Raw genomic sequence first — 17205 nt, forward strand, 5'->3', positions numbered from 1 at the left:
ATTGGGAAAAGGTACAATGGCTCATTGTGGATTCCTTTCCTTGGCATCCTAAGCAGGGTACAAAATTCTTTTGGCATATGTCTGTATAAACAATGTGACACTGTGTTAAATGGCACATGTTCTGGCTTAAATTTTAAGTCTAGATTCTCCTGGGAAAAAGACAAGCATCTTCTTCACCTCACCACTATTGCCAGCAGTCTCAAAGGCTGGGACTTGGCTACAGACAATAATAAGCATTTGACCCTCTTTATGCCAGAAAGCAGCTCCCTGACATCTGATTTACTTACCACGTTTATCCAAATTAAAGGATGCCATTTATTTAATTATAAGTTAACAGTGTCTTCAATGGACTTTCCGACTTGATGCATACAAAGAATCTCAGCACAATGTAAAATGTGAATCTCTTGGCTCAGAACCACTTTTATCCTGACTTTGCATCATTTGGGGAGGGGGACATAAAACCCCAGAAACACAATTTAGAAGCCAATGAACCAAAGATGACTGAAGTTAGCAGGTATCCTGCAAGTTAGAAGCTAGCTTTACTTTCTACAAAGACTTTTGCTGTAACATTCCATCCCTACCACCCCACAGGATGTATAATTTCTACATTTGAGTTTACATCAAGTCCAAACCAGCCACAAATGAAATAGTGTAAAAAGCTGTATTACCATAGGGATTGCTTTTTTATCTGTGACTAGATTCAAAAGTATTTCTTCCTTTACATACCTTTTTGTAATTCAAATTAAACCAACTGGCCAAGCATAGTATGTGCACCAAAATCTTAATGGCTCAGTAAGTGAAAGACAGGGCTTAAGCCACAGTTACATTCAATATTTAGATTTTATACTTTACCAAGGGCAATTAAGAGGATATTTCACCATTAAGCAAGATGGAAAGCTACTTCCTTGTTCCAAAGGCCTCTGGATTACCTTTTCAGTAAAAATAACAATATTTAACAGACTGGAGTACAGAAATCTTGGGGTGTTTCCTGGCCAAACCATGTCCTTATGATTGTTAATAAGAAAACAAAAAAACAAATAATATAACTTCAGATTCACACATCAAACCAGAAAGAATAAAAAAACACCAACAAAAAGCATCAGAAGCTCACCACTTCCAATCTAAAATCTGGCACCTACAACTCCATTTCTTCTTCTGCACACCCAGATATTCCCAAACTAGCATACGGATCTGGAGACATGGCAGTCTGTTGTGATTCAGGGAACGTTTCAGTCTGTGGGTCAAAAGGAGCTCTTGGTGTTGGCTGCTTAGCTTGACACCCTTCTGTACTCTGCTGCTTGAAGTTCTTAACAGAAACAGACTTCAGTTTATCTGTCAGAGTTTCAGGAAGAGGTTTCCAAAGCACCAGCTCCATAGAAGGACGGCTCCTAGAAGGGGATGGGGTTTCAGTTAAATTAAAGTTCTCCAAGCACAGCTATTAAATGCAGAAGACCAGAGAGTATCTTCATCCTTTGAGCTAGCCTGGAACTATATTCCAGAAGCCATATGCCTTTTCCCCCTCCCCCATTAAGTTTCCTCTTCCTTAACTAGTTCCATTACTTCTAGTTCTAACCCTGTATTTTCTCTCTTTTCTTTAGCACAAAACTTGATGACGACTGTTGGTCACACTTCCAAGATTTTCTCATTTTGAAAATTCATATACATAAAACTAAAGCTTATAATGGTTTAATCAACAAATTTGTCTCTGTAGAAATGAGGAGTACAAAACAGACACTTGGTGACCACTACAGTTATACTTATTTCTCTTTTACATTAGGACAGTTTTTCCTACTTTTGACAGATGAATGGTCTGTTATACAATGTTGGCTGCATCATGCAGTAAATTAAGGACATCTCCACAAATATGAGACGGGGTCTCTCTTTTCATTTGCATGTGTTAGCTACATAGCACCATTATTTCCTCCAGAACTTACATAGACTCTATTATTTTCTTTGTCAGGACTTCACCAAAATCCCTCTTCATCCCTTTTTTAAGGGTATCTGACAGGATAAGAGTGGGCAGATTGCTAACATTTCCATCAGCATGAACTTCCTCATCTTCATCAATTATCCTAGGAACGGAGGGGGAAGAGGGAGATAAACACTATTGAGCATACTGTTATCAGGCACATCCACTGCAGACCACAGTCACATCTACAGCACTGCCCTGGGCAGATCTCTGACCTAGGCTGGGTACCAGAAGCAGCGGGGCTGTGTTAACGTGAGTCTCTCTTGGGCCAAAATACCCTGAGAATAACTGTTACCACAGAAGCCACTCGAGCAGCTATGCCACTTCTGGTACCTGAGCTGGCTTTGTTACCCCTGTGTTACCTCAGCAGTGTCAGTGCAAACATACACTGAGAGAAAATAAATAAATTCCCTTCAGGGGAAACTGTACGATTCAGTCACATTACATGAGTGAGTCTCAGCTATGCAGTAGCTTCACCTGCTCAATTCCCCATGTCTGAACTTTAAGAATTATTGCAGAGGTACTGAATACAGTGCTTTACTTTTCACAGCATTGTGCCAGTTTCTGAGATTAAATCAGTACAAAACGTTGAAGCATTCAGAAAAAAATGGAGGCATCTTCTTTGGTTCTGCTAAATTTGCTATAAAAGGTTTACCAGAGTAGCTGGGAAGGATGGGGAACAACCCTCTGAGATGTCCAAAGCAGACATGGGCAGATAATAAAGACATACATCACTACTCTGATTTACCCATGAAAAAAACTGTTCTAACAGTACCTTGTTTCCCCTCACACATCATCTATGGAGTAATAATCTAAAAAAGAAAAATCTTCTTTTAAAATTTCTATAACTTTTGGCTTTTCTAATCATTAGCAGTGGTCATTTTGGATATTCCAGAGTACTAGTTCAGCTGCAATCAACTGATACACACATATGCCATTCCCAGAAATCTTTTGAGGGCCAGAACACACAGTACATTTATTAAATGACTGCAGTAGTCTCTCTATAGCCACCCCATCACCCCACATCACCCCATCAGCAAGGTGAACCTCAGCCTTACTGCATATGTGCAGAGAGACCTCTCTGGTTCATGCTACTCTCTACACTGACAAATTCAGATCTACCTTAAGTATTAATCACAGAATAAGCTGCAGTTGGTTGAAAAAAAGCCGAGCTCAAGTCTGACCAGATAACTGGTTAAAATTTGAGCTCTGGATACTCACAGAAGAGCATTACACCCCATTATAATATATTGATGCTGCATAATGACTGTGATCAGGGGTTATTTAGTCAGCATATTCTGCTCTAGCACCCTTGATTTCAAATCACAGTATCAGCCCCAAGACTCATAGGACCATATGTAGCTTAAAAAGAAATCATTTGAACAGAAGGTTCACCTCAGTCACAGCAGTGTTATCACACTGCTAAGTGCTAGATTTACCCCTGAATTCCCACCAGAAAAGGGAAAGCTCAGCAAAGCCAGTCTACTCAATCCCTGCATTTACCTGTCCTCAATTTCCTGAAGTTTCCTGCGAGCAACCTCGCATTGCTGTTCCCCCATTGTCTGATCCATTTCTTCACAGGGAATTTCTAACATGGCAGTTTCAGGACCGCTGCCACCACACTGACTTGCTACCTCCCCAGCTGCCTGCTGACCTGCACAGAGAATCCATTCTTCAGTGTTGGGATTCAAAGGGCAATTTTTGGCTCCTGTCAGCCTCTTCTTCCGCACAGGACAACTAGGAAACAAAGTAAGTTTACAACTGTCAAAGAAGAAATCCTACAGAAAGTCATGTGCATTTCAACAGCTTTGACGCACCATAGCAGCACAACCTCAACAAAGAAAATAAACCGTGTTGCTCTCAGTGAAACATGAGCACCCATGCAAGAAAACCAGTGCTACACAACTGATTAGGTAACGTAAATGGATTCAGGTTCATGTGCAGTTCAGGAGAAGAGTTCCAAATGGAAACTGTGATAGAAGTTCCCTTCCTGTTTGCATTGTAGATGAGATGTGCTCAGATGTTTTAGAAAACAAAAAGCAAATTAAGATTTTTCAGGCTATAAAAGACAAATTAATTTACCCTTCTGCCTCTTCTTCTAGCTTATGCTTCTTTCCATAGCGCACAGAGACACTGTAAAAGAAAAACAAATAGTTATTTAGCTTCTAATCATATCTTCCAGTGACACTGACATTGTCAAACAATATCTTCCTCCCTTTTAAAATTTCACTTGCAACTAAGAGCAACAGTTGCAGTACATTACCAGCCACAAAGGGAACAGAAACTTTGGACAATAAATGACCACTTTGTTCCAAAGGAAGTCAAAAGCAGCTGTAATTGCTCAGTTCTTGGAGCAGAATTCCATGCTAATTTCTCCTTCTTTACCTTACTTTTTTTTTTCCACGAGGGGCAAGATCAATTTTTGCTAAAATTCAACTGCTTCAAGAAGCAACACATGATCCAACTTGAATCTGTTAGTACAATGTATCACAGGGACATACTCAAATGTGACTACAACACAACATTTTATAGAATAATTTAAGGGTTTTATGCTCACATATGAGAAAGAACAAGTTTAAAAATAAATAAATAAAAAACCACACGAGTTTAAAAGCATGTGAAGATGCTGGTACAGTCGATCACCTTTCTTGCCTTTTAGAAGGCTCCTTCATCTTGCACTAGCCAGCTTCAGGGCCTTAAGACAAGCGCAATACAATTCTAATCTCCTACCAGTGAAATACTGCTAGAAGGAAACAAATTCCACCCCGCCTCGCAAAGCACCGCTGTTTGACACTGCCGGCCCTGCGGCCTCGGCCCTGAGGGAAAGGGTTTGGCACTCACTGGCTGCGGCTCCTGGTGAAGGATCCCACCGGGGCCGCCGTCAGCCCCTCGTTGTGGCTCCCGAGCGCGGCCAGGGAGGCCAGGTCGAAGCCGCTCTGCAGACAGAGGCCGGAGGATCCGTCGGCGCCGTCGTTTCCGATCCCTGCCATGACCATCCCGGGTGGCTGGAGGCGGCCGTGGCCGCCGGCTCCGGGCTGCGGCCCGTGGCGGTCCGGGGCAGCGGCCGGAGCCGGGGGGAGCTCCACGGCCGGGCCGGCCGGGATGCCCTGGAAGGATCTGCCGAGCGCTGCCATTTCCTGCTGCGGGGCAGAAAACGCATGTCAACGCCACGGGCCGCGCCGCGGGACCCTCCGGACCGGCCCGAGGCGCTCCCGCGCCGAACCGCCCCCGCCCGCAGCGCTCACCCGGCCCGGGCCGGGCCCGCAGCTGGAGCCGCCACCAGAGCCCGCGTCCTTTCCAGGCCTTTCGCCGCGATCAGAGAAGGATCCGCGAGCACTGTGGGAGTTGTAGTCCCGGGCGCTGTGGGAGTCGTAGTCCCGGGCGCTGCGGAGGCTGCGGGCGCTGTGGGAGCTGCAGTCCGGAGGGCGCAGTCCCGGCCGTGGCCATGCGGGCCGCGGGGTCCCCGCTGTGGCCGTGGGGGCCCTGTCGCGACTGTGGGGGCCCTGTCGCGACTGTGGGGGCCCTGTCGCAACTGTGGGGGCCGTGGGTCCCCTGCCACGACTGTGGGGACCCAACCCCCCCTCCCCGAGGAGCTCCGAGACAGCCCCGCTCTTGTCCGCGGCCCGGCCTAATCCCCGCGGCGGGGCGGGCGCGGCTCCGCAGCCAAATCCTGGTCAGCTGAGGAGCTCGGGCGCTGTCGGGGAGGCGGCGAGAGCGAAGGATGGCCCCGAGGCACACGGTAACCGCTCGTTCTTGTCTCTGGTGGCGGGAGGCTGCGGGTTCTGCGCGGAGTTGGAGGGGGACAGTGCGTGTGCAGCGGTGTTAGAGGTGGGAAAGCTTTCCCTGGCTGCTGTGAGGCTTTAGCAAAGTTGGACGTTTCTGTCACAGAAAAGTTCTGAACCGTGGAGGAGTGTCCCGATAGCAAAAAAAAACCCCCAAACTATACAACAAAACAAAAATAATAACAACACAACCAAAAGCCAACCAAAACCCAAACAAAACCCCCCAAAAAAACCCAAACAAACAAAACCTAGCTATGTCCTAATATAATAGTAACCTAATTTCTCTGGCACCTTTTATTCCTGTAATGTAGTCTTACTAAATTTTGCAAAGGAAATCCAATTCAGCCCATGCTCAGAATGGAGCACCAGCCGCTGCTCAGAGGGTCTAGCTCGCCCAGCAAGGTAAGCAGAACTGTCCTGGCCTCAGAATGTGGATCCTGCAGGGAGTCTGTAGTTTTAGCAGCGATGCACAAATGTGAAATGCGCTGATGTTTCATGTTAGCTTTTAAATAGAAAAGCATTAGGGAGTAGGCTGATAAAGTTCTGTGCTTTCCTTGGCCACCTAGCTGTGTTATACAATGGAAGCTATAAAAGCACATTTTCCGATTCTCGTGTTTTACGTTGAATGTAAATTGAATTTTGTTTGTGTTGTGTTTATGTGATGAGGTGAAAGTGCCTATAAATGGTCAGGAGTTCAGTAGCTTACAGAACAGATGAGGCTGTTGTTGGTGCTCTCTCCAAGAAATCAGGGTCCAAACTCTAATGTGAGACAACATGTCAGTGTAATGAGCTGGCTGATTTTGGGCAGGAAGAACAAAAGATCTGTCATAACAAAACTTATGTGATGTATATTAATGATTTTGGGTTGTTTGTTTATTTTCTGTCTTTTCTAGATTCCAGGTTGTACCCATGAGACACACAAAATACATTTACAGTACTTGGTTAACAGAAAGGTCTGAGTGTGCAGTGCCAGTATTTACCTCCTCTAGTTTTATTTTTTCTACCATACTCACTGCAGCCCTTATTTATTACTCTTGATTCATTGCTTTGCTTGTAATTTCGAGAAACACTTTTTATTGTTGGAAACTGTAAGAAAATTTCACTTTATTAAGATCAGTTTCAACTTCTGAGTTTTAGTCCTGAAGCAAGGAAGTTTTGGTGAATTATCTTTAGGAAAGACACAGCTCTTTCAGAATACACTATAGTATCTGGAATAACTCAGCATTTCTGGGAACTGGACCAAGAATGAGAATGATGAAGAATTAGTCTACATACCTTACAATGAAAAATTCAGGGAGTTCAAATTTATAAAAATGAAGGCAGGGGAAATTTGACCACTGAAGTGCCTTTAGTATAGGAGACGACGTCGTGTCCAGCTGAAGTTAGACAATAAGATACTATGAGATGAAATTAGGACCTAATTTTAAATGAAAGTGTTGCTAGACATTTGAACTGGATGTTATTTTTAGTATGATCATATTCAGTAAAAAGTAGAGTCAGAAAGCACCACATGAGATAGCCAAACACTGTACAGACCTCTGGAGATCTCTGACCCAGAGAACTCATCCAAAGTATAATGTTTTATGACCAATTAGACTTTTCAGATTTAAATGTATCATAACAGCAATTTGTATTTACCTTAAAACTGATGAATCTGTGACTCTATTAATTTTAATTTATAAATGCAGATTTAGGAATATAACTAGGTAATCAGTATTGAAAAATTAAAAAATACATGCCAATATACTTCAGATTGAATACTATTATCAGTGAACAATATGTTGTAATTTAAGATACTAAGGCTTAGCAACTGCCAATTTGCAGACATTGAGTAATCATTTGAGGGACTTGCAGTGGGAAATAAAATATCGTTATTTCTCACATCTTGGTCGAAACGTGTGTCAAAGAAATGGGGATTTGGTTAATTCTTATACTGAATCATTGTGCCTCTAACACCAAACATAAACAGTCCTTGCATTCTTTCATTAAAAACAGACACCATGAGATGTGTGGCTCATGCAAAAAGCATTTCCTCAGTTCCCAATAAAACCTGCAGTGGTTACGTTGCCTACATTTAATCTGGAGACTTGTGATTGTGGCAACTGTAAAGGCTGTTAATGATCAAGGCTGAAGTCAGTGTGAAATGCTTCTCCTGCTGCAGGTGTTTGGGAGTTCATGCAGTTTTCTAAACAAATATTTTCACTGTTCCAAAGTAAAAACATGATGTATTTCACCACAATTTTCTCCTAGATATTACATGCATGTGTGTTCAAGGACCTCTCTTTTTTCATACCCATTCCACTTTCTTTTGTTCTCTAGCTCCCCAGCTGGACATTGTTCCTGGCTGTTTGTGCTGTTGGAATTGGAGGGACCTTTCAGTATGGGTATAATGTCTCCATTATCAATGCACCCACACAGGTAAAAGCTCATCTCTTGTTCACAGGGCTGTTTCCTCTCTAGCTCAGCCAAGAGGCCAAATGTGCTTCTGCTGCCATTGCAGTGGGATCCAACACAGGCTTCCTCTCATGTGAAGGATGCTTGTTGATTTCCCAAAGGGTTTCATGGGAATTTCTTTGTGAGTACCTCCTGTCAGAGGTATTCTGTGTCAGATAAAGGTCACATAAATACCTCTGCTAAGTATGTTTTAGAAGGATTAACTGAATAAATATCTTTTTCAGTTACGCCTTTGACTAAAATAGCCCAGAACATTAAGAATAGAATAGAACAGAACATTTTCAGTTGGAAGGGACCTACAATGACAACCTAGTCCAACTGCCTGACCACTTCAGGGCTGACCAAAAGTTACTAAGGGCATTGTCCAAATGCTCTTGGGGCATTGACCACTTCTCTAGGAAGACTGCTCCAGTGTTTCTGTAGGATGTCATCACTGTTTCTCCTAATATCAAGTTTAAGCCTCCCCTGACACAGCTTGGAACCATTCCCACACCTCTTGTCACTGGATAGCAGGGAAAAAGGATAGTTGTCCATCATAAGGCAGCTTACTTAAAAAGATCTTCTTAGGGAGACAAAAAGTTGCATCTGTAGTGGCTGAGTAACTTGTAGGTATTTTCATCTACTTGTTACTTGTGATTCTTTGCCAGGGCCTCAAGGATTTTGCCTATTTTGTGGATGACTCAAGAGGATCTGAGCAAATGGTCTTGTGAAAGCGATGGATATAATTTTCTGCCATCAGCTGATTGATTTGCTTGTGAAACTGTGAAGACTGAATTTGCTATAACACTGTATGCTTTTTACAAAGCTTAAAAGAAGCTGTTTGTGAAAGAACATGTAATATACTGTAAACAGAGGGACAGTCCAGGAACTTTGTCCTTCTGTAAAGTCTTCGTTTGCTGGCAAAGAACAGAAGTCTCTTATTACAGATAAATGTCAGTTCAGGAGTTTCTAAACACAGATTTTGGGAGACCAAGCATTTAGAATAACAGTTTCAAAGTTCTGACACATGAATACTCTTAAGAAAAGTGGAGTATTATTAGAGTTGCAAAAGGGATTTTATTATGACTTGTTGGATTACACAAAGGCAGGAAGATTTAGATCAAGTGTCAGAATGAGTCTCCTGACTGTACAATATTTTAGGTTGTAAGGCCTCTGTGCTCTGAGATGTTCCTAAAATCAGTAGGACCAATCATCCACCATCCCTTCCCTCGTGCAGGGTGGTGTTTCTCCTGTGGTGCAGCACAGCCAACCTGAGCCAGGGCACAAAGCAGAGCTGCTCAGTGGCCTTTGATGTGTGTGAGGAGTAGGAAACGGTGTTGCAGTCAAGGAAGATTCTGCTAAACATTGGTGTTTTTAATATAATACAAATAAGATGATACTTTTTGTTAGCTCCCAGAATTGGTTTTCAGGATTGGGGTGCAAGCTATTTGTGGGGTGCTGTAGGGCTGCACATAATGCTACACATTCCTCGTTCTTTTCTACTGCAGCATATACACAAGTTCTTAAACGAAACCTGGACTAGTCGTTATCACAAGGAACTAAATTCAGATTTGCTGACTTTTCTGTGGTCTGTCATTGCTTCTATCTTTTCCCTTGGAGGCCTGTGTGGAGCCCTGATGGGAGGCAGCATGGCAATTCGCCTGGGCAGGTCAGTGCAGCAGCAGGCATATGGCAGCATGTTTGCTTTTCCTACCTTCTTACTGGAATAGAAAGAAAATAAATGGAAAAAGAGCACCTTGAGTACCTGTAAATGTTTTTAACTTCAAAACAGTTTTCTAGCAGAGTTTTACAGTTTATTCCAATGTGACTTTAAAGGATGAGGCCTGAATTATATAACCTTCCAGTTTAGTCTTCCCATAACATTTACTGAAATCTGAGTAGGAGAACATGTTTGCAAACATGGGTGTGCCCCCGCATTTGCAGCCTTTGTGCCAGTAAGGATGTGCTGCCTCATCTGTTGCACTTCATGTGTGTAAATAAACAAACCCCACTCCTATCTTGTCAGGCATTCTGTCATATTTATGCATTATTATTATGTTTAGACACTTTAAAAAACACAAGCATTTTATCAGATGTTTGGGTTTCCAGGAAATAGCACATTTCTTCAGTATAAAGCCCATTTTTTCCCATATTACCAGAAAGGAAAACTTTTTAAGAAACATATTTTTGCAGATTTCCTTGATGTCTGGCTGATTTTTTTTAGTTTGGTTTTTTTTTTTTTACTGTTTTGCTTTTGTTTGTTTGTTTGAAATGGTTTGGTTGTGGTGGTGTGTTTTTTGTTTGTTTCATTCTTGTTGTTTTTTGTTTTTTCCTCCTCTTTAGGAAAGGAGCTCTTTTGATGAATAATATTATAGCAATACTAGCTTCCATTTTAATGGGGCTCAGTTATCCTACAGGATTGTTTGAGTTACTGATTGCTGGAAGGTTTTTGATTGGCATAAATTCAGGTGAATGATTCCCTATTCCTACTCTCAATAAACTATGGTGAATGATAAATTATTGTTACTGCTGATTCTTTAGGTTTTATGATATGTGCTTATGACAAAAATGTTCTGTAGTCTAATTTGGAATCTGAAGGCAGATAAATTAATAGGAAATTACCTAAGTCTGATTTCCTTCATGTTTTGGTTTAGTAACTCTTTGCAAAGCAATTTCTATTGATAGGAAAATGTTCTTCCATTTACTTGCAGGTATTGGATTCTGCGTGCAGCCTTTGTATATTGGGGAGATTGCTCCAAAACATCTAAGAGGTGGCTTGGCCATGGGGACTTCCATCTTTCTGACTGGGGGGATTCTGACAGGACAAATAATTGGTTTGAGGTTAGAAATACTTTTTTTTCCCCTGTCTTGTGTTACTCCCATGTAAAGAATTCCAGTTTCCTGCAGCTCCTTGCAGAACATTCCTTGTGCCATTGTAGCATTAGAATTCACAGAGAAGGTCTCCCTGGAGGAAGAAAACCCTGCTTTGGTCACCTTATTCCTACAACTACCAGCCATCAGCACTGTCTCCTTAGGGAAGTAGTCTCAGTTTAGATGAGTCAGCCAGAACAGCATCAATAAAACAGGTACACTTGTGCTGAGTTCATGTTTTCTGCCAGTTTCTTGCTGGAGGCAGTGAATGTTCATAAGACAGGACTTGGGAGCAAAGCACTTATCCTTTCTGTGCCGTAGCACTACCTCTGGTTTTGTCCTTGGTGAAATCAGAGGAGGTTGCTGGGCCTTCATCCAGCTGGATCTTAAGTTCCAAGAGCACAGACTGCATTAATAGTAACCAGTAGCTGATTATTATATTTCTTTACCTTCTTTATCCACACCTCCTTTTTCACACAGGGAATTATTGGGTGAAGAAAAGCATTGGCCTCTGTTGCTATCCAGCAGCTGTTTTCCAGCATTTGCCCAACTTTTATTCCTGCCGTGGTTTCCTGAAAGTCCCAGATACCTTCTTATTGACAGAGGTGATGAGCTGAGCTGTGCCAAAGGTAATATAGAGCATCTATACTTTCTGTGTCTTCAGAAGGGTACAATGAGTATATTGGGTTCCAGATTCTCCTTTTATCTTCATCTGCACAGCACAGTTATATCACCTAGTGCTTTTTGGCCCATGTTTTTCCTCCAGTGAGCTTATGTGGAAAAAGGGATTATGGAACTCTGGAGCCTGTTATGGATTGTGAGCAAAACTTTATTATCCTGTTTCAAATGTAACTTCATGTTTTGTTACTCCTTAATGAAATTTCTAAAGGTTTCATACTTCTTCTCTTGGACAAAGTAACATCTGTGAATTACTGAACCTCTCACTGGATTTCTCAGGTCACGTCACAGATTAAGTATTAATTACACCAGATATTTTCTTCCCTTCAGTGGTAGTGTTGTACTTTTCCTGTAAGAAATAGTTGGAAAGAACCTAAAAAGGAGATGGCATAAGTAGCTGAAAAATTGGAGAGCTTTTTACTGAAAAAGGGTGATTCATTGGTTATTTGAGCAGAAAACTCCTAAATCCTCCGTTTTCTGAAGTTACCTCTTAAATACCTTTATTTTCCCTTTTTATATCATGTGGGAGAACTATGACAGCTTAAACTTTTCCCTTTACCTTTGAGAGATCTATGATTGCTCTCCTTTTATTCAAACCCTACTCAAGAAACAACTGTACTTTCATAGCTTTGAGTTCTGCAGAAAGGAGCAAATGAAGCCCACACACTACTAGAATTTGAAAGATAGAAATTCAGATTAGTTGTGATTTTTTTTTATCCTGAAATTACACAATTTTCTTTATACTGCAAGAAGAAACTAAATATCACAAGAGATTTATTTTATTTCTGCCTAGAATATAAGCAAAACACTTCAAACTGGTAAGATTGTCCTTTAATGGAAAGACTGTTTGGAGGTCTGGGGATGAGATATAAAATATTTTGCTTGGTGAATATTTCAAGGTCAGATATTCCTCTTAAAAAAAAAAATAAAGGAACGCCACAGAATCCTCCAAATCCACCACAGCAAAAAATGTTGAAAAACCAGCAAGGAAAAAACAAGTCACAAACCAAAGTTTTCCTATCCTAGCAAAAGCCTGGTCACTGTGGGAAGAGATGATTTTCCAGGAGTTGTGGTTAATAGGTAAACATAAAGGAAGTTGTTTTTTTTTCTATTTTTAGCTTTGAAGCGATTTCATGGCTCTTCAGAGTCTCGAAGGGAGATGGAAGACATCCAGCGGGAATCCTCTGCCTTGGATGGGGAGAAGCCCAAGAAGCCCTGGCAGTTATTCACCGACCGTGGTGTGAGATGGCAGCTCATCACCGTGATTGTGATGACCATGGGCCAACAGCTCAGTGGGATAAATGCTGTAAGATTTCATATAAATTAACAGCTTTAAGAATGATTTGATTCCCATCTGTTTTTCAGCCATTTGTTAACACAAAGGATCCGCTTAGAGAAGCTCAGAGAAATGGGATAAGTGGGAAAGGATATCCGTGCATTATTTCAGTGTTTCTCTTTTTTTTAAATTTTTTTTTTCTCATTTCTGTGTTTCTGGTATGCAAATTTCTTTAAAGAATGACTCGATAGTTGTGTTTACATTCTTCTGAAAAAGGAAATAAATGTGGATCAGCTTATCTCTTTGTGCCTGGTTTAGGAATATGAAGCATTATAAGTTGAATAATTTTTCTTGCTTCTCTGATAGCAATATACTTACACAGACATGAATTTAACACATTCCTTTTGGTGCTCATGTGGGATTAGTAACTCGCAATATAAAATACATTGAACTGTGTGCTTAGTATGAACTAGACTTTGTTTCCAGTCAATGTTTTAACTACCAGGAAAGCCTCACTGTTGTTTTTTTTTTTTCTGTTGTAGATTTATTTCTATGCAACTTACATTTTTGAAGCAGCTGGGATCTCAGCTGAGAAAATCCCGTACGTGACACTCGGCACTGGAGCTTGTGAATGCCTCACAGCCCTCTCCTGTGTAAGGAGCAATTTGTTCTACCTCCCAGCACAGAGAGTAATGATGCTTCTTGAAGAACATTGGTAAAAATGAGATCAATATATTAACAGAAGATTATGTCTTATCCACAGGGTTTACTGATAGACTACGTGGGAAGAAGATACCTCATCATTGGGGGTTATCTCCTCATGACCCTCTGGTGCACTGTTCTAACCTTGTCTCTGACTTACCAGGTGCAAAGGACTCATTCCTATTACATGATGTAGTGAGTGAAAAGTGACAGGATAAGGGGGAATGGGTTTAAACTGTAAGAGAGTAGGTTAGATTGGGTATTAGGAAGAAATTCTGCCCTGTGAGGGGGTGAGGCCCTGGCACAGGTTGCCCAGAGAAACTGTGGCTGCCCCATTCCTGGAAGTGTCCAAGGCCAGGTTGGACAGGGCTTGGAGCAACCTGGTCTAGTGGGAGGTGTCCCTGCCCATGGCAGGGGGTGGGAACTAGATGATTTTTAAGGTCCCTTCCAACCCAAACCATAACTATGATTCTGTGATTCTGTGATACAATTTAGTAAAAATTATTGAATGAACACTATTTAAATTCTCCAAAGCAGTACTGTTAAATGAATTAGCTGTAAACAGTCATGAGTGACTGCTGTCTTACTTTCAGTAACATACAAAAGGAAATGTAACTGTTAAGCTGAACTTTAAAACTGGCTTATCAGAATCTGAACTAAACCTTCTCATTCTTTTCTGTTCCAGGACCTGTACTCCTGGGTGCCTTACGTGAGCATGATGTGTATATTTGCCTTCATCTTGAGCTTTGGGCTGGGACCAGGTACTGCACAGGAATGTGTGTCCAAGTGGTGGAAGGTTTGGGAGGGAAAGGGGGTGTTGGCAGTGCTGCTGTGCTCACCAGGCAGGACATCTTCACGGTGCAGCTGCTGGTGCTCTGCCCAAGGAACCCAAGTGACCCCATCCTGTAGCCCAAAGCTGAGGCTTACCATGCACCCTTCTGAGGCAGCTATGTGTGAGAGAGGGCTTAGTTCTGGCCTTGAGAACACAGGAGTTATTCACAGAGCAAGAAACAAGCTGTGACCCCTCAGATGGGGCCCTGCTCCCTGAGCAGTGTTGCTGAAATGCAGCTGTTTTATTGGCTCCTTCCTGCCAGGGCAGTAGCCTCAGAAGTGCACTGTTAGGAATCATAATAGATCAGCTAGTGGCATGTTCAAAAGCAACTCATTTTTTTCTGGCATTAGACATACCACAGATGGACATTTAGCACAATACTCTGTTCTCTTTCTGACCCGTTCCCAGGTGGCATAACCAACACCCTGATAGCTGAGTTATTTGTACAGTCCTCACGTCCTGCTGCTTACATGATTGGAGGGACTCTTAGCTGGATTAGTTTCTTCACAATTGGAATGCTCTTTCCCTTTATAGTGGTAAGTATGCACAGCACAATTTCCTGATGGTTGCTCCCAGGTTCCATCCCATTGCTTATATTGTATTATATGCACTTGTATATATTATTCAGTGACACTTGAACAGGATGCACACTGCCCCTCAAATGAGTTTGACTAGATTCATTCAGTCTTAAAATATTTTTTAGATCTCACAGAAACAATAAAACATGATAAGTGAAAATTAAAAGGAATGCATGGGGGGTAATTCTAACGTTCAGATTAAAAAAAATGAAAAAAGTATCAAAAAAAGAAAAAATCAGATATTGAGATTCAGATAAGACATTTCTTAACAGTGCCTTGTGCTTTTATGGCAGAGTAAAATCAAGGTAGTACCTCTGATGGCCACCTCTGAGAGCTCACTGAACTGACAGGGTTTTGTGATCAGATTATTAGGAAAGGCAACAGAGGGTTTCATGTCCAGTTTTGTATCTTTTAGCACTTGCTCTTGAGAACAAAACCTGCAGGAACATCATGCAGCAGGGTATTTGGGTCTGCCTGTTCTTTCTTTGTGGTTGAGCTCTGTTTCTCAATAAGACAGTTGGGTTTTTTTAATGTATAGCACTGAAAAATGTTAATATTCCAGAAAAAGGTAAATCATATAATCTTAAAATATGTGACAGCTAAAAAGCAAATGTTGAGTTTTTCCCTAGACTGTGAATTGTTTAGTGTTCAAATGGCTTATCTTATTTTTTTTCAAATAAAAGACTACCCAGTCTATTGCACAGCACTTGATAGTCTTTTATCTAAAAAAATAAAATTTTAAAAAGTTACATGTAAAGGATAGATTGCATGACTTTATTAAAAATATCTGAGCAGCACTGTTAGGTGTGAATGGAAATAAAAAGCTGCTTGTTTCTCAAACCTGCTGTTACACTTGAAATATGTTGCAATCAATTCATTTTCAGAATGGACTGAAGCAGTATTGTTTTCTGGTGTTCTTACTGGAGTGCTCCTTTGTTGCTGCTTTCATCTTCTTTGTAATTCCTGAGACAAAAAACAAATCTTTTCTGGAAATCAAAAAGGAATTTCACAAGCTTAATTTTGGAAGAAATACCAGAAAAAAGGAGACAGAGCTTTATGAAAGAACACAACTTCAAGATGAATTTTTAAAAAGTCCTTCATAATTTTATGGCTGTAACAGAACTTCAGTGAGAATTATGAACTAACTTAGGAGTGTAATACATGATCAAATGCCTTATTAAATTCTCCCGTGTATTTAGGGGAAGTGTAACTAAAGGCAAGTTAATATTGCTGAAATGCTGTTAAAACATGTATTGCTGACATACTATTAGCAACATATTATATATTATCCATAGAAGACTTGACATTTAACTGTAACCTGATGCTGTAGGGATGCAGAAATGCCAGGGAGGATGTTCAGTGAACGCCCCTGGCAGATTTCTGTGGATAATTCAGTGGCTCTTCTTGCATTTCAAAGCCCCATCTTCAGTTCGGGTCATCGGGCGCATCCAAATGGTTCACTGAGTAAAACACTGAGTTCTTGTTAAAACCCAAACAAGAACTGACCTGCTGAAAACTGGTATTTGAAATATTCCAGTTTATGTAGAAATAGGGGTATTTAGTTGCCATTTTTCACTCTTTCTTTACCCACTCCTACTACTGTAACTGTACAACAATGGTATAGCACCTCTCTGAATTACTGGTATTTGTAATAAAGACTTGTATCCTAATAAAACAGTTTCTGGGGTTTGAATTTGGGTTTATTTTTTTTCCCCTAACCTAGCATCTTAACATTTTAAACTATGCAACAGGGTAAAACCTCTTCTAGTTTTAAAGGTCAGTTCTTGTCAGACTGAGATCAACATACCAAAAGCATTCAGTAGTGGAAAGCACAGATGACAGGAACTAAATACTTTTTACCTCATAAGAATTTTCAAGATGGTGTGAGAGAACACACACAAGGGGACTGCAGAAAGCCTGCAGGACATACTGAATGAGCTTTCTGCTTATCTCTAGCATTTTGTCTAGGACTCTTTCTCAACTTAAAATACATTCTCCATATTTCAGTAAGTAAAAAATCTCACTTATATACGATGTTTGTGTGCCTTTCTGACCCTTGTTTCCATACCTGTAGCTGCCAGGAC

General features: G+C 41.2%; 2 protein-coding genes across 4 annotated transcripts; one reads left to right on the plus strand and one right to left on the minus strand.

Moving 5' to 3' along the window:
• Positions 1 to 821: 821 nt before the first annotated feature.
• Positions 822 to 5502, minus strand: CCDC117 (coiled-coil domain containing 117). 2 transcript variants are annotated; one of them, XM_051785874.1, is made up of 6 exons: positions 5215 to 5502; positions 4811 to 5109; positions 4052 to 4102; positions 3473 to 3706; positions 1935 to 2072; positions 822 to 1388 (listed from the first exon to the last, which is right to left on the minus strand). In XM_051785874.1, the coding sequence occupies exons 2-6, from the start codon at positions 5101 to 5103 to the stop codon at positions 1136 to 1138; spliced, it is 969 nt and encodes a 322-aa protein (XP_051641834.1). In that variant the 5' UTR covers positions 5104 to 5109; positions 5215 to 5502; the 3' UTR covers positions 822 to 1135. The 2 variants fall into 2 exon arrangements, with proteins under 2 accessions (XP_051641834.1, XP_051641833.1); XM_051785873.1 differs by lacking the exon at positions 1935 to 2072.
• A 58-nt stretch (positions 5503 to 5560) lies between these two features.
• Positions 5561 to 16814, plus strand: LOC127470406 (solute carrier family 2, facilitated glucose transporter member 11-like). 2 transcript variants are annotated; one of them, XM_051785869.1, is made up of 13 exons: positions 5571 to 5708; positions 6063 to 6153; positions 8071 to 8169; positions 9693 to 9853; positions 10528 to 10652; positions 10896 to 11025; positions 11536 to 11684; positions 12852 to 13039; positions 13552 to 13662; positions 13773 to 13874; positions 14397 to 14472; positions 14952 to 15079; positions 16006 to 16814. In XM_051785869.1, the coding sequence occupies exons 2-13, from the start codon at positions 6100 to 6102 to the stop codon at positions 16222 to 16224; spliced, it is 1542 nt and encodes a 513-aa protein (XP_051641829.1). In that variant the 5' UTR covers positions 5571 to 5708; positions 6063 to 6099; the 3' UTR covers positions 16225 to 16814. The 2 variants fall into 2 exon arrangements, with proteins under 2 accessions (XP_051641832.1, XP_051641829.1); XM_051785872.1 differs by lacking the exon at positions 6063 to 6153 and having other exon boundaries at positions 5561 to 5708.
• The last annotated feature ends 391 nt before the right edge of the window (positions 16815 to 17205 follow it).

The sequence above is a fragment of the Manacus candei genome, unplaced genomic scaffold, assembly GCF_025592945.1.
Source record: "Manacus candei isolate 608988 ecotype Guabito, Panama unplaced genomic scaffold, ASM2559294v1 h1tg000020l, whole genome shotgun sequence".
NCBI lineage: Eukaryota > Metazoa > Chordata > Aves > Passeriformes > Pipridae > Manacus > Manacus candei.

Coding starts and splice junctions, on each gene's coding strand:
- LOC127470406 (XM_051785869.1), top strand. CDS start 6,100: ATGCTCAGAATGGAGCACCAGCCGCTGCTCAGAGGGTCTAGCTCGCCC. Junction 13,663..13,772: donor GCCTCACAGCCCTCTCCTGT/GTAAGGAGCAAT, acceptor TCTTATCCACAG/GGTTTACTGATAGACTACGT. Junction 14,473..14,951: donor GAGCTTTGGGCTGGGACCAG/GTACTGCACAGG, acceptor ACCCGTTCCCAG/GTGGCATAACCAACACCCTG.
- CCDC117 (XM_051785874.1), bottom strand. CDS start 5,103: ATGGCAGCGCTCGGCAGATCCTTCCAGGGCATCCCGGCCGGCCCGGCC. Junction 3,707..4,051: donor CTAGAAGAAGAGGCAGAAGG/GTAAATTAATTT, acceptor TTTGTTTCCTAG/TTGTCCTGTGCGGAAGAAGA. Junction 1,389..1,934: donor AAGAAAATAATAGAGTCTAT/GTAAGTTCTGGA, acceptor ATCCCCTTCTAG/GAGCCGTCCTTCTATGGAGC.